Here is a 17,023-nt window from a genome sequence, read left to right as displayed (position 1 = left end):
CTCGTTCCTAAGATGTTAGACCTCCCTAGGTTGATAAATTTTCAGAACAGGTTATGTGGGCTCAAGTCACCAGAGGGAACCAGCCATCTCTTCCATGGAGGAAGGTAGAAATCAGATTGGATTTGGTGCGCCCGGGAAAAAACTCTGGCGTGATTCCTTTCAAGACGGAAACTGACACTCTCTTAGGAAAATGAGAGCTGATCTCCGATCAACAGAGACCAGCCCTGGGAAGGCCGAGAGGTCAGAACTCCCAGAACTGGGCACTGGGCACGAGAGCCTACTGCAGCCCACACCCGGGGCTCCTTTCCTGCATTACTTCTTCCAGCCGCTCTGAGAGGGGGGCGCGCTTGGCCTTGACTCACAGACTTACAGAGGCTAGTTAAGGCCTTCTGGAGCTGAGCTGGAGTGTACTAGAATATGAGTCCAGGTTTGTCTGACTCCAGAGCCCGTGCTGGAGAGAACTTAGTGCGGTGCAGTCCAGACGGACACACGTGTGCACTGACACCACAACCCCCCTGAGCTGTGCTCTTGTGGACATGCTTTTCTGTGAATGAAGCCATTCTACCTGTCCCATGACACCCCACAGCACTGTGAACGTACCTCTATTACAACACGGCTGAATGAATTCACATGTGTTATATGCGAGAATCCTTCATTAGACTGTGAACTTCTCAAATGCAAGAACCATGTCTCAGTGCTCTCTGTACCTTCACTGCCTAAACAGTAGTGATCAGTAAATGCTTTCTAAATGAATTCTGGATGGATGGATGGAAGTGTAGATGGGCAGGTGGATAGAAGGGTGGTAGGCGGATGGATGGATGGGTTGGAGTTTGGATGAATGGATGCATGGATGGGTGGTGAGTGAATAAATGGATGGATGGATGAGTACATGGACAGATAGATGGAAGGGTGGTAGGTGGGGAGAATGGATGGATGGGTGGGTGGATGGATGAATGGGCAGGTAGATGTATGTATGTATGTATGGATGGATAAATGATGAAGGAGGGAGGCAAATGAAAGCCTTCCTTTCAAAGTTGCCTTACCCTCTCACTAACACGTTTCAGCATCTCTTCTGCTTCCTCCATTGCTGCCATCTCCCTCTGGTACTGGCTTTCTGTCTTCTTTCTGGTTTCTAGGTCACACTCAGCTGTCAAGGCCACCATCTTCCGATCATACTCGTCTTGAGTTTCTTTCTCCAGCAACAGAAACTGCTTTTTGAAAACAGCACCCATCCTCCTCTCTACCTGAGGGGAGAGATGGCCACTGCTGGTCAGATTTTTCAGTAGAAGAGCAATGATATCTTTGCTGATTTGGGTTCGACAAGCTTCCAGATCTGAGTCTGCCCGATTCAGGGTTGCAATTTCCAGCCTGGGAAACACAAAGGTCAAGAGAATTCCATTACATAAAATCACAGCAGAAACCAAAGGTCCCTCAGAGCTCTGAGGTTTCAACTTATTTGTAAACTAAGGTCTTTCTTTTTTCCTTTTCCTTCCTTCTCTTCCTTTTCTCCCTCTCTTCTGCTCCATCCAGTTATTGAAGGACAGTGACTAAATTAGCAGAATATTATTTAGTAAATTTGCAGGGTACCATGTTGGAAACTACAAGGAATATAATTAATATAAGACATGGTCTTTGTCAACAAGCAACAAGTCAACAAAAACAAGAAGACCAGGAGAAAAATGGTTAAATATTTGGAGGATTTGAAAAATTAGGTTCATTTTACTTTTTTCCAATTAAAAATTAATTTATAGATATGTCAAGTAAATGTAATGTAATACCCTGGATTGAATCCTGGAACAGAAAAAGGACATTAAGTAAAAACTAGGGAAATCTGAATGAGTATGGACTTTAGTTAATAATAATGTATCAGTATTGGGTCATTAATTTTAACAAATATACCACAGCAATAGAAGATTTTAATAACAGGGGAAACTATGTACAGGGTGTGTAGGAACTCTCTGTACTATCTTCTCAATTGTTCTGTAAATCTAAAACTGCTCTAAAAATGAAGTCTACTCAAGAAATATTTGTGAGATACTTCACAGAGTCACAGGTTCTAAAACTTGATTGTAATGTTGTAATGGTGGTTGTACAGCTATATATACTTACACATATATATCAGACTGTACTCTTAATGTGGGTGAAGTTTATGGTTTGCTTGTTATACCTTTATAAAACTATTGCAAGATGCACAGGACAAAACTATGTCTATGATAGAAAAATCTGGAAAATAAACACAGAAAAAGACTTCATTCACAGTAGGTCTATCACCCAGTCAGAACCAATGGAGGTATTTGTTGTGTTTGCTTCCAGTTTTTTTTTTTGTCTACACATATTTTCCCCATGGATGTATATTGTTTACATAGATGCAAGTATAGTTTTGTCCTGTTTTCAATTAATGTTGTAACAGGCATCTTCCAGTTGTATTTAAACACTGTAAAAGTTTCCTTTATGATGGTTGCAAAATACGTCATGATGTGGTGTACCATGATTCAACTAACCATTCGTCTAGTGGTGCACATTTGGGTTACTTGCAAAATTCAAAGTCTAAGATAACCTGAAGTGAACATCTTTGTAAAGAGTTTTTGATATTCACAATGAATTTTTCAGTATGATTTCTACAAAGGGAATCACTGGGTCAAATGCTAGCAATATTTTAAGCCTCTTAGGGCATCCTGCCAAACTGCTTTCCAGAAGTTCCCCAGCAATGCAGTAGGATCCTTATTTCACCCCTCCCTGTAAAATGTTTAAATATATTTAATAATTTGATAGGAGAAAATGGCATCTGACTGTAAAAATATAAGGGTTTTAAGAAAACCTTATTATGGGGCTTCCCTGGTGGCACAGTGGTTAAGAATCCGCCTGCCAATGCAGGGGACATGTGTTCAAGCCCTGGTCCAGGAAGATCCCACATGCCGCGGAGCAACTAAGCCCATAGGCCACAACTACTTAGCCTGCGCTCTAGAGCACGCGAGCCACAACTACTGAGCCCGTGTGCCACAACTACTGAAGCCCGTGCACCTAGAGCCCATGCTCTGCAACAAGAGAAGCCACTGCAATGAGAAGCCTGCGCACTGCAACAAAGAGTAGCCCCTGCTCACTGCAACTAGAGAAAGCCCATGCACAGCAACAAAGACCCAATGCAGCCAAAAATAAATAAATAAAATAAATAAAAATTTAAAAACTTATAAGAAAAAGAAAACTTTATTATGGAAATTTTCAGGCACTTAAAGTAGGTAGAATAATCAGACTCCCAATGTAATCATTACTCAACTTGGAAAACTGTCAATATTTGCCAATCTTGTTTTGGTTACTCCCTTCAAAGTTTGCTTAGCTGGGCTTCCCTGGTGGCGCAGGGTTGAGAGTCCGCCTGCCGATACAGGGGACACGGTTTCGCGCCCCGGTCCAGGAAGATCCCACATGCCGCGGAGCGGCTGGGCCCGTGAGCCATGGCCGCTGAGCCCGCGCGTCCGGAGCCTGTGCTCCGCAACGGGAGAGGCCACAACAGTGAGAGGTCCGTGTACCGCAAAAAAAAAAAAAAGTTTGCTTAGCATTTTAAAGCAAACCCCAGATTTTACATTTTACCTTTAATTTCCTCAGTATGCATCGTTAACTGTCAACTGTATATATATATATACACACACACACACACACACACACACACACACACGTGCATATGTATGTCTATATATGTGTATATATGTGTTTATGTATATCAGTTTTGCCTAACCTTGATGTCATTATCATATTCAATACCATTTAACCGTATCATATTTAAAGTGTTAAACAATAATTCCAATAATTAATATCAGTCATTATTCAAACTACCTCAAGTGTCCCAAAATAATTTTTACAGTTGAAAGTTTAATTCAAGAACCAAACAAAATCCCACAATGTTGACTAAGTCCACTTTATTCTATATCATTCTGCCCTTCCTTTTTTTTTTTTTTTTTTGCGGTACGCGGGCCTCACCCTGTTGTGGCCTCTCCCGTTGCGGAGCACAGGCTCCGGACGCGCAGGCTCATTGGTCATGGCTCACGGGCCTAGCCACTCCACGGCATGTGGGATCCTCCCAGACCGGGGCACGAACCCATGTCCCCTGCATCGGCAGGCGGACTCTCAACCACTGCGCCACCAGGGAAGCCCTCTGCCCTTCCATTTTCCCTTCCATGATTTGCTGGGGAAACCTGGTCGTTCATCCTGCAGAACGTCCCACATTCTGGACTTGGCTGATTGCTTCCAAAGGGTGTCATTGTTCCTCTATCCCTTGTATTTCCACAAACCACTAGTTCGATCTAAGGTCTTGATTAGAGTCAGATTAAATTTGTTTTTTTTAAATGTACCATAAGTAATACCGTGTGCTTCCTGTAGGATCATACAATGGGTAAATACTAAGATGGATCACAAGTTCAAGTGGTTCCAGCATGATCCCTATATTATGAAATTCCCTATCTACCTTTCACCTAATGGTTTTAGTATACACTGTAATTGTTACCTAGATCCATGATATCACCAGGGGTTGAAAAATCACACTTTCTAATTCTATCATTTCTTCTGTACTTTTTTAAGCTGGAATTCTTCACAAAGAACTTTCTCTCCTCAATAATGCAGTTACTCTGACATAAAGCTTATAATTATGATAGATGTTTGATTCTTTGCTAGTTAAAGAGCTGGTGTCATCGCAACCTCCCATGGTGACAAATGAGTTGGGGTCTGTTTGTTCGTTGGTTTATTTGCTTGTTTAGGTATGAGAGCAAAAGGTTAATAAAACTTTTTCCAAATTCCTGAGAATCTGAGCTTTGGCTTTTACCTGAAAACCTCAGAAGGACAAGAACATCAAATGTCATAAAAAATGAAACCTGATTGGTAAATTACATCTGGATGGGAGGACCTGTAAATGAACCATAAATCCCTAACAGGGAAGCAGACACTGTGCTTTGAACTTTCCCGAGTGAGGTCATTCTTGGACCTGGGCATGTCCCTTGTGGAAACGCTGGAAGCCATGCCCGCGAGTTATTACAAAAGATGCTGGCAACTCTGGGGTATGAAGCGTTTAAGCCAGGAAGGCTCCCATAGCTGCCTGATGTAGACTGAACCTCCTTGCACTAGAGCTGTGTGACTTGGGGAGAAAATACCTCCTGGACAGCTATACGTTGCAGTGTGACCTGAGGCAAGGGCACCCACAGAAGACTGTCTAATGCTGCCCTCACAGTGGACACGTACACTGTGTTCCTGCCCTCGAGTTACATAGAAGGGGTCAAGTGTGGCCTATGGGAGTCTGAAGAGTGCAAATGTTGAGCTGAATCTAGGAAGACCCCATGCCTCTGCGTAGAATCACTATGAAATTGTATATATTTGGTGGGTTTCAATCGACTACAGCCATTATTCTTTTTAATGCTCAAATTTTACCATCTTAGATCAAAATGTCTCCCGTGTCCTTTAGACCAAATTAATATAGTTTTAAACAACAGCTCATTCATTTCATTCTTTCATTTCCTCAACGGGTACTTACTGAACCTGGCATGTGCGGAGAGAGTTTGCAGGTTACAAAGCAAGGAAAAAGCAAAGAGATGCTTCCAGGTGGTGCGTGCATGGTTAAATATCCAAGGAACCAAACAAACCATGTTCCACAGTCTCAGAAAAGAATTACTTCTCTACTGAGACAGACAAAATAGATTTCACACGTTTAATGAAGCTTTTTGTGGTAGACAAAATAATGCCCCCGGCAAAGATGTTCATGTCCTAATCCCCAGAGGCTGTGAATCTGTTAGGTGACACGGTGAAGGAGAAATAAGGTTGCAGATGGAACTAAGGCTGCTAATCAGAGATTGATAACAAGGTCTTTAAAAGTGGAAGAGGGAGGTAGAAGAGGAATGGGAATCAGAGGGAGATTCGATGAAGGAAGCGGGGGTAGGGGGGTAGGAGTGATGGAATCATCAGCTTTGAAGATGGAGGAAGGGGTCACGAGCCTCGGAATGTAGGCAGCTTCAAGAGGATGGATAAGGCAACGAAATGGATTCTCCCCTACAGTTGACATCTTGAGTTTTCCTAGCGAGGCCCATGTTGGACTTCGATGTCCAGAACTGTAAGATAATACATTTGTGTTGTTTGAAGCCACCAAGTTTGTGGTCACTTGTTATAGCGGCATATGAAACTCATACACCTTATCTGACTCACTCCATCCATTATCCATTCATTCATTCATTTATTAACTTGTATTAGAAAATGGGTGGCTGCCTATCGGGTAAACTGCGAGTGCTTTGCCAGGTACATGGGGATTGAAATGAACAGGAGGACATTTCCATAAGTTCTCTGCTGTTAAATCGCTTCCTAGCTTAAGCGAGCTGGGTAAAGGACTTGGCTTCCCCACCGCACAATGGGGACCATCCTCATAGGTCGTTGTTCAGGGCTAAAAGAGATAAGCTATAGAAAATACACGGTGCGGAGTCCGGCATTTTGTTGTTTCTAAATACAGTAGTTTCCTTATTCTTTTCTATTCTCTCTCCCAGGAAATTGGTGGCAGGAGAGAGTCGGTCCTCACAGCTCACCCTTCCCGATCCCCTGGGAACACAAGCTCACAGACACTTTCTGTTTTAATAGTATTAATGTTAATCACCATGGATATACTCTCAGAAGTAACAATAAAACTGTCAGGGTGTTCCAAAGCCACAAAAGAAAGAAAAATGTCCCTTTAAACCAATTAAAATAGCATGCAATTAATGAAGGTGTCATCTGTTAATTTCCCAACCAGCCACAGAAGAACTAAATGCATATTAAGAATGCATAGTTTGCATACAGGATTGTCTCCACTGGTAAAATTCTCATCACCCCCTATGGTACTTTTAATTATTTAGACAACAATGAAATACACATATTTTCCCACTCCCCGCCCCCTCCAAAAGTCCCTAATGCCTCCATGAAACAAAGACATTTTGAGTTGCACAGGCTGGACTGGGATTCTTCATCTTCTTTACTACTTCAACAAGTTGGCAAAGTTAGCAAGATTCAAACGCTTCTTTCCTAGAGAACATCTAATTTTTTCAGGTCACAGAAGTGTCAGCTTTTGTCACTGTACTTTAGAGAGGAATGTACTTACTCTGGTCAGGTTTGCTGCATATACATCCTGTACAAGCAACAGCCCTCTTATAAATGAGTGATTTCCCATGGGAGTTAGAACAATGACCAGCACAGAGGGAGCGCTTCATAAATATAAGCCATTAAGATGTATTAGTGGCTTTTTCCCATGACAACATCTTTGCAAAAGAAATGGTACAGCTTAACTTATCCCAGAACTGATTAATACTTTGCATAGCTACGGACGATACAAAAGAAACAAAGACATAGGTGTCTTTTTCCTTATTTATTTTGTATAAAAATGAATCAACTTCTCACCAAATGGCAAGCAAGGTGTCAGAAAGAAACTACAGTAGGATTTGCTACAGAAGGCAGTAGGTGTTCTCCTGAATGAGAAAGAGGGCTCATTAACGCGGAGGGTAACTCATTCAGAGTGAAAATGAAATGGCCATGGCCACTTTTATAATACAAATCTCCACGTTGGCTGATGTAACCACAACAGACCCACAAAAAACAACTGAGTATTAGTGAAACCAAAATTTTCCTCATAGGAGCCAATTTCCATGGCATCTCACTGCAGCAAGATTCCATGTAGAGACCATAAATCATATTTATATCCAATCAATTTGAGGGCCTGGACAATAAGAATTCAGGGGAAAATATCTCCTGGGTATCCTCACTGTCAAAACTGTAATGGCAGGTTAAATCAGAGTAAGACTAACTACTGTGTGTGAGTGAAACACTGGTTGAAGTTATGATAAACCCTAAATTTTTTAGTTTGGTATAAACTCAAATAGATTGTCAGATCCAGGGTCAGCATCCTTGTCTTTGACTTTTGCCTCTTAAAGATCTCTTGGTTTAGAAGTCAGCTTGGGCCCTCCCTCTCCAAGCTTGAAGCAGAGGCTCGTTAACTCCTTCTATCCTGGCGTTTCCACATCACTGCTCACTCCCCAACCCCTCGGTGGCCAGACCTGACGGGACAGCTCTGGAACAGGCGAAAAATGTAAGGGAGAGTTCCTCTCTCCACTTGGCCGTTTCCCAAGAGATGGTGTTTCACTACGTCTGAAAACATCATGAGCTCGGGAGTCACGCCAACTTAGCTTCCGATCTCAGCTCCCCCTCTTAGGCGCCGGGTGACTCAGGTGAGTTATTTGATGTCTCTGATCCTAGATCCCTAGTTGGTTAGTAAGAATATTATCACCCATGTCAAATGAAGGCCACTGAGATGCACATGAACTTATCTACAAAACAGAAACAGACTCACAGACGTAGAGACCAGACCTGTGGTTGCCAAGGGCAAGGGGGTTGGGGGAGGGGAGGATTGGGAGTTTGGGATTAGCAGATGCAAATTATTATATATAGGATAGATAAAAACAAGGTTCTACTGTATAGCCCTGAGAACTATAGTCGATATCCTGTAATAAATCATAATGGAAAAGAATATGAAAAAGAAGATATTTATGTATAACTGAATCACTTTGCTGTACAGCAGAAATTAACATTGTAAATCAACTATACTTCAATAAAATACATTTTTTTTAAAATGAAGGTCATTGAGAGGATTAATAGTGCCTTTTATGCACAGGCTTTGTTTTAATAGCTTGATGGATATCAAGCCATTTAATCCCCATGATGATCTTATAAGGTAGGTGAAGAAATTGAGACACAGAAAAATTACCTTGTTGAAAGTCACAATGCTATTAGGTGGCAGAACTGGGATTTGAAGGCATGACATGTCTCCAGAGTCCTGGCTCTATACTCTGCCCCACTGCCTCACACTGACACGCACAAAGCACTTAGCTGGTGCCCGGCACAAAACAGATGCTGGAAAATGTTACTTCACACTGTTGTTGCTGTGGTTATGGCCATCAGAGTCTTCCTTGGTGTCATTCTTTATGGCAAGGAAAAGAAAATTTGAAGGGAACATAAACAGATGGATAGATGGATGGAGAAGTGGAGAGATGAATGTTACATAAATAGATTACATTTGAAATTCTTATTTGTATAGCTGGATCTTGCTCTACCTGGAGATTAGATGACAGTGATGGGAAAGAAAATATAAGGTGGAACATTTAAAGACGGCTTTAGAAATGAGATCAACCTTGGACATCAGCTAAGTCATCTTTCCAACCAACGCCCAGGTGTCCTCATTATCTTTCCTGCAGAAGTCCCCCAGCCACCACTCTGCACACGCATGGTGAGGGGTGCTAACTGCCTCTCCGGGCGGGCTTTCCATCGTGGGAGAGCTCAGACAGTCAGAATGGTCTTCTTTGTAATCCACTAGAAGCCACCTCCCTAAAATGTCTATTGTTGTTCCAGGTTCCACCATCTTCTTGATGATTTCAGAGGTATCTGGCAATGGTGACCACGTGTACACTACTTCCAGTTGGGGCAGATGACACGGGTTTACCAAGAGCAACAGGAGGCTGGCAAAGCCAGGGTCGCTGAAAAGAATGGATTGAGGGTCCGGGATGGACGTGAGGTGAGTGCAGGTGGCCGGTGAAGGCATGGCAATGACCAGGAATCGGGTGGTGAAGGTGAGACGGAAAGAGGGGAGAGGTCTGGGAGAGAGAGGTGAGGGGCCCCAAGGAGAGACCGTGTCGGGATGACGCCCACAGTTCACCAGGCTGTTTGCTTGCTCACATGGAACCTTGAATGGGGACTCCTGGTTAAAGATGAGGAGGGCCTTTCAAGGACTACAAGCTGCCTACACTGAGATGGACGACTTATTGGTTCCCTGGAGCTGTTGTAACAGAGTCTCACAAACCAGGTGGCTCAGGACAACAGAAACGCCTTGTGTCACAGAAGAAGTCTGGATCAAGAGGTGGGAAGCCATGCAGGGGGGTTAAGACCCTCAGGAGCATCCTTCAGGCAGTGAGGGCTCGGAGTTGCAGATGAATGGTCCAGGGTAAGAGAGACAGAGGGCTGGAGGGTTTGCAGTTTTACACGGGGAACCTTGGGACTCTAGAACCAACTAGAGGATGCACAGTTTGGGCACACGGGTCTCCAGCAGAAGCTCTCGAACTATTAGGCATCAGAGGGACCAGAATGACTTCAAGTCATGTTAAGATGCAGATTCCCAGCACTACTCTCAGATTCTGATTCCGAACAAATGGATTAAGGTGCTGTATTGGTTTCCTAGGACTGCCTCATTAACAAAGTACCACAAACCAGGTGGCTTCAAAGAACAGAAATGTATTCTCTCCCACTTCTGGAGGCCAGAGTCTAAAGGCAAGGTGTCCACGGGGTTGGTTCCTTCTGAGGACCATGAAGGAGAATCTGCCCCATACCTCTCTCCCAGCTTCTGGTGTTGCCAGCAATCTTTGGCATTTCTTGGCTTGTAGAGACATCACTAGTCTTTACCTCTGTCTTCACATGATGTTCCTCCTTTCTGTTTCTGTGTCCAAATTTCCCTCTTATAAGGACACCAGTCATACTGGCATCTTAATTGTATCTGTAAAGATTCTATTTCCAAATAAAGTCATATTCACTGGTGCTGGGGTTTAGGACTTCAATATATCTTTTTGCAAGGACACAATTCAAGCTCTAACAGCAGCCTCCCAAGAATGGAAGCCCTTCACTGTCAATGAGATATCCAAGTAGAAATGGGTTGACCATCTGTTGGGTGTACTAGAGACAATGGAATGGAGAAGGACCCCATGGTCCTTGCCCTCTACCTGCCTCTTGTCTATAGAAAAAGTTTAGCCAAAGAATAAAATTAATCAGAGAGGGCTTCCCTGGTGGCACAGTGATTGAGAGTCCGCCTGCCGATGCAGGGGACACGGGTTCGTGCCCCAGTACGGGAAGATCCCACGTGCCGCGGAGTGGCTGGGCCCGTGAGTCATGGCCGCTGAGCCTGCGCGTCCGGAGCCTGTGCTCCACAACAGGAGAGGCCACGACAGTGAGTGGCCCGCGTACCGCAAAAACAAACAAACAAACAAACAAAAATTAATCAGAGAGTGAGAAAATGCAGAAGCAAAGGAAAACAGTCAAACACGACCAAATAACAATAGTTCAGTCATTAAGCAAAGTCAAGGACTTTTAGTTCTTCTTCAAGGGCTATAGATAATATTCTGAGCCATGGCCATATCCTCTGAGCTGTTCTGTAGATACTGAAACCCCCGCCAGGTGGAAGAAGTTAACTACATGGTAATCAGACTGTAGCCATGACATAAGCCGCCACAATTCTGAGAACTAGCCTCAAAGAAATGGGAACAAACTGACCCAGAAACTGAAGATTAACTGTACTTAAAACAATCAAGATGACGCTGATCAGACCACTGCATGACCAATTTCCAGATGACTGTCAGAGCTGACTGTGCTGCTTCTGCATGTAGCCCCCTCCCTCCACCTACACACCCCTGAAAATTCCCTTCAAAAGCTCTTGTCCACTGATTATCAGGGGAGAGTTGGCCTTTGGACACGAGTCTGCCTTCTCCCCCAGTTGCTGGCCTCCAAAATAAACGAAACTTTCCTTTCCACCGACCTTGCCTCTCGAGTATTGGCTTTCAAGCAGCGAGTAGCCAACCTAACTTTTGGTAACAAGAATACTTTTTCCCTGGCCAAGAATTTAGACCAGATGGCCTCTAAGATCCTTTGCAGCACCAAAACTCTAAGACTCTATCCTCCCAGGAAAGTAGAAATCACTTTATATTTGATGTTAGCTAACAGATGATCAGCAATTTGTGAAAATGGTTTTCATACCACATCTATCCTTTCACTAGTTTATAAGGGTGTACTCTTACATAACCAAGAAAAGCTTATTTTCCCACTCATTGATGCATACATATAAAATGTGCCCTTTGTTGCTCATTTAACCTTCACCACATCCCAACATATCATGACAACCACCTCCAAGGTGTGCCATCCTGGCAGCCCCTCATGAGCTCAGCCACCACTGTTTCAGGAGGTGAACGAATTTCTGGGCTTTTTATTGTCGCACTTGCACAGAGTTAACGATTTTTCACTTTACGTGCACTGGACACGATCACAGCATTAATCCTATTCTTGTTCACTCGTTCACCAGCATTTACTGAGCACTCGGGGTGACTTGTCCACTTCTCGGGACTGGTGCTGATTACAGGGCAGACACGTGCTAAGGACAAGGAGATAAAGCTTCCTGGTGCCCAGCACGGTGTGGAATCATATATTTTTCCATGTGGTCCTCTGCTGATTGTCTGTCTCCCTCAGTAGACTATAAGCCGCGAGGGCCAGGACCCTGCCCGTTGAGCTCACCCTTGCATTTCCAGCCCCTTGCCACCTACTGTAGACTGAACGACTCATGCGTGGGCAGTGGAATAAGGAGTCAGGAGTCACCGAGGAAATGCTGGCCATTTTTGCAAAATCCATGAAACTGAGCCATAGAAAGAAACCATGGGGTTCAGTGGGCAGAATAGAGCCAAGAGCTAAAATGACTGGAAACAGGTGAATCACTTACTGTGAGCCAGGCATCGCCACGCTCAGGTCTGGGTGTGTGGGAGCTCATTAAACCTTCACCATCCCCGTGTTCAGATGAGGACACTGACACACAGGAAGGTTATGGGTTGTGGTCAAGGTCATTAAATGATTAAATGGCGGAGCCAGGAGTGGGGAAGAACCTTGCAACTCAAGCAGTCCTGCGCTAAGCCCAGGCGACCTCCTCTGCTAACCAGACAAGAAAACACAACTACACCTTCAACGTATGAAAAGTTGTCCAACCTCACACATTATAAGAAAAGTGAAAAATTAGAGCTCCAGGGAGGTGCAATGGTTTCCTATCAGACCGACACAGGTAGAAAGATCAGCTGCCCCTATGACTAGGGTGTGGGAAAGAGAGGATCTCAAACACTGGGGGTGGCAAACGGGTCTGGTCTCTATGGTGGGCAATACCTATTTTTAAAAATACACACTAATGCAGCAACTTGACTTTGAAGAATTCATGCTACAGATGACCTTGCACACGTGCATCAAGACGTCTCTGCCGGACAGGCACCGCAGCACTGTGGGAGGGTGTGGTTAAGATGGTAGGCTCTGGGGGCTTCCCTGGTGGCGCAGTGGTTGAGAGTCTGCCTGCCGATGCAGGGGACGCGGGTTCGTGCCCCGGTCCGGGAGGATCCCACATGCCGCGGAGCGGCTGGGCCCATGAGCCATGGCCGCTGAGCCTGCGTGTCCAGAGCCCGTGCTCCGCAATGGGAGAGGCCACAGCAGTGATAGGCCCGCGTACCGGACGCATGTCCTGACCACACCTCCTACTTGCCTTGTGACCTCTGGAAAGTGACTTAAACTCTCTGGGCTTTAGTTTCCTCATCTGTAAACAGTGCTTAGCTCAGAGGCTGCTCTGAAGGGTAAATATGTTAATGTCAATGTCAATAAAAAAACCAGATCAGTGTCTCATTCGTATTAAATTCTCCAAAAATTCAGTTATGATTACTGTTATTGGAATATTATGCAGCCACTTAAAAGAGCAAGGTCGCTGTGTAGGTATAGATCTCCAAGACTGCTGCAAAGTGGGAGAAAAGGGAGCAAAACAGTGGGTAAAGTATGTGATTATTTTGCATTTTAATAAAGGAGTATATGTGTAAATATACATATAGTCATCAATGATCTCCAAAGGGTACATGACATGGGTAATAGACTGCCTTTGCCTCTAGGGATGACAACCAGAGTGCAGGTGATGAGAAGACAATTTGGTTTTTACAGTATGGCCTCTTCTGTCATTCTAGTTCTTGGCCATGTTCATTAGTTACTATTCAAAAAACTGAGTACAGAAACAGAAAAAAAGCAAACATGGGTGTTATCAGAGTCAGGGACTACATGTCCCTGCAGGACAGAATGAATTTCTGGGTCGCTTCTGACAACCTCTCTTCTGGCCGCTCTCTGTGGCTGGTGCCAGACCAATGTGGGTAGTGATGTCAAGATGGTGGCCCAGGCCAGGGCCTCAGAAGTCGGCTAGAAGCACCACCACACCCAGAGCACCCAGCCCTACCTGCCAGCACACACAAACTTCCATGAACTAGTGTCCATCACTGCAGCTGACTGATGGCCTGTGCTGGGGAGGGGCCATGTGCCTTTTCCCCCTGCTTACGGCCCTTCCACGTGGAGAAGATCTGGGAGCGGAAGTGACGGAGGACCGAAGCAGGAATCCCCTGCAGTCAGTTTTAGGGAGAGGCCTGCAGTGGGGCTGGCTATGCTTCCAGATAAAAGCCGCATCCTCCAGCCTAGCTCTTCTAAGCAATAAAAGTGATGGGTGATTTTTCTGGCTGGACTGGACAACATGCCTGATGTATGTCTTATCTCCCAATTGGCTCAGAACTCAAGGCGGTGGGAGATGGGAGCTGTTTACTGACCCCTCAGACACGCCCAACTGTTGAGATGATTCCTGTTATGTCTAAGAAACTCCTAAGAGGATGCACGAACCTTGTGATTTGGAAGGGGTGTTGTGAGGAAGGGGAGATGCTGAGTCAGACAGCACACCCATCACAGCCTGCAGTTGTTAAATGGACCATTTGTAACTCCTTGGCACACAGCGGAGGGGCTGCAGTGGGGGTGAGGTGCTAGTCGATCATCTCAGCCTGCACCGCATCTCCCTGCACTGCATTTAGTCGTCTGGGTTGATTCTCCCCGTAGACGGCTGCAAGTTGGGTCCTCACTTGGTCTGGCTTCCTCTCCAGCACCTCACCCAGCTCTGCGCCAAGCACTCAGCAGGAGCTCGGTAAACACTTGCCGAAAGAAGGTGTCTATGGGACACAGAACTTCTCCGACAAACACTTGGCTGCAAAGACGAGTGAGGGTCACCATGGAAACCAGAGTGGCACTGCTGCTGCTCTGCTCAGCAGCGGTCTCATTATGTCCCCATGAAAATCCCCCTCTGGCTGGTCGGGCACTGGTGGGACCCGGGGCAAGGCACAGGTGTGAAGACAGGGCTGCTTTCTGCCTCAGTCGGCCTGTGTAGCAAGATGCTTGGCCATTTGATGCTCTAGGTGAACTTGCTCCTTCCAGAAAGCCAGGAACGGCCTAGGCTTGGGTTATTTTCTTAAGAGCCCATTCACTTCCTGACAATGTCTCAATGACCCTTCAACATCCAGTGCGAATTTCACCCACTCATTCATTCACAAGACGATGGCTGATGCTTACCTAGTACCACCAGACTGGTTCCCTCCGAGGGCTCAGGGTCTAATGTGGAAACAGACACACAATCTGGGCATCACAAAACCATGTGGTGAGGGCCAGACGGGGGCCCAGGGGTGGGAGCACGGGTGACTCTTGTTTGTGTCCCCACCATGTGGCACGGTATCTGACACATACTAGATGCTTAATCAATACACGAAGAAAAAAAAAATGAAGGAAGAAAAAGGAAAGAAGGAAGGGAGGGGGGAAGGAGAGGAAGGGAGGGGGGAGGGGAGGAGAGGGAAGGGAAAGAGGTATCCTCAAAGTCATTTAGAATTTGGGAAGAAAAGAGGAGGGAGTTATTTACTGGCCTCCTAAAACCCACCACGACCCCACTAGTCTCCAGTGGGACATCCGGCCCCAGGCGACGAGGTGCGATTCTTCAAGGCCATAAGTATTTTCTGAACCCCTGCCACCTGCAAGCTGCCACTTCTATCCCAATCCCACTGAGGGAAGTGGGGAAGCTGTACCATGAGGGGGAAGGCTGCCCCCACCTGGATCAGGACCCTTTTGCCTCCTGGGAAGTCTCCTTTTGCTTATTTTGAGAAGACTCCATCAAATGCTTTGTAGACAATGAGGAAGCACTAGAGGGTACCCAGCCTTGGTGTCCGAAGAGTCACATTTGAGCCCTGGACCAACTACTTCTTAATAGAGAGAAGACCGTTTCCAACAATGCTTGTCTGAAGAGAACCCTCAGGAACATTCCAGAAACAATGTTGAAACCCCCAACCCACAGACCCCCTCCTCTCACTTCTTCATGAGACCCCTCAAGTCTCCACTCCCGTCCTCATTCTTTTGAGATTTCATGATCATTTGCTGGAATAATGGCCACCCAAAGATATCGGGTCCTAATCCCTGGAAGCTGTAAATGTGGCCTTATTTGAAAAAAGGATCTTTGCAGATGTAAGTGAATAATCACGACTGGGGAGACCATCCTGGATTATCTGGTGAGCCCTCAATCCAATCACGAGTGGATCCTTTTCTTTGACTTTAGCCTTTGCTTTTTGTTGCTTTTGTTATTATAATCATACATAATGGCCTGCTTCAGGGAACCCTACCCACCTGTGGATGGCTGCAAGAAAGAAGAAATTAACACATCCCCTCCCCACTCCCCTAGGCTGGCCATTCCAGGAGATGTTTTGCAAGACTGATGGCCCTTTTTACTTTACTTCCTCTCCACCTCTCCCTCTCTATTCTGCCCTTTTACTTTACCTCCCTCTCTGATTCTGTAAAAGAAACTGGCATCCAGACCCCTACGAAATGGTTTTTTGGGGGACCCTAGTCCACCATCATCTCGGTTTGCTGGTTTTCCGAATAAAGTCATGCTCCTTGCCTCAACACCTCGTCTCCAATTTATTGACCTGTTGTATTGGCAATAAAGTATTTTTAAATTAAGGTATGTGCATTGTTTTCTTAGACATAATGCTATTGTACATTTAATAGACTACAGTATAATGTAAACATAACTTTTACACGCACTGGGAAACCAAAAAATTCATGGAACTCGCTTTACTGCGGTGGCCTGGAACAGAACCTGCAGTATCTCCCAGGTATGCCTAGACACATGTTTAAAAACCTCAGTTTTACAAATACTCTGAACACCCACTTGGTACTGATGCCAAAAGCTCAGCCTCTCACCACAGGTGTCGAATCAAGTCTTGGAAACAGAGTTTTGGGTGAAGTAGAAAAGAATAGCTTTATTGTTTTGCCAGGCAAAGGGGAACACTGCAGGTCCCTGACCTTGAAAACTATGTGTCCCAACCCAGGAGGATTTGCAGGTCCCTGACCTTGAAAACTATGTGTC

The 17,023-nt window shown here is 45.2% G+C and overlaps 1 protein-coding gene across 1 annotated transcript in view; it reads right to left on the bottom strand.

Moving 5' to 3' along the window:
- The window catches only part of EVC2 (EvC ciliary complex subunit 2), a 139,210-nt gene that overhangs the window by 66,516 nt on the left and 55,671 nt on the right, over window positions 1-17,023 (bottom strand). Inside the window, exon 10 of the mRNA XM_030864188.3 lies at window positions 1,044-1,368. Within this exon, the coding sequence (XP_030720048.2) occupies window positions 1,044-1,368 (325 nt within the window). The remainder of the gene's footprint in view (window positions 1-1,043; window positions 1,369-17,023) is intronic.

The sequence above is a fragment of the Globicephala melas genome, chromosome 5, assembly GCF_963455315.2.
Source record: "Globicephala melas chromosome 5, mGloMel1.2, whole genome shotgun sequence".
NCBI classification, from domain to species: Eukaryota; Metazoa; Chordata; class Mammalia; order Artiodactyla; family Delphinidae; genus Globicephala; species Globicephala melas.
This window is presented reverse-complemented; position numbering and strand designations above follow the sequence as displayed.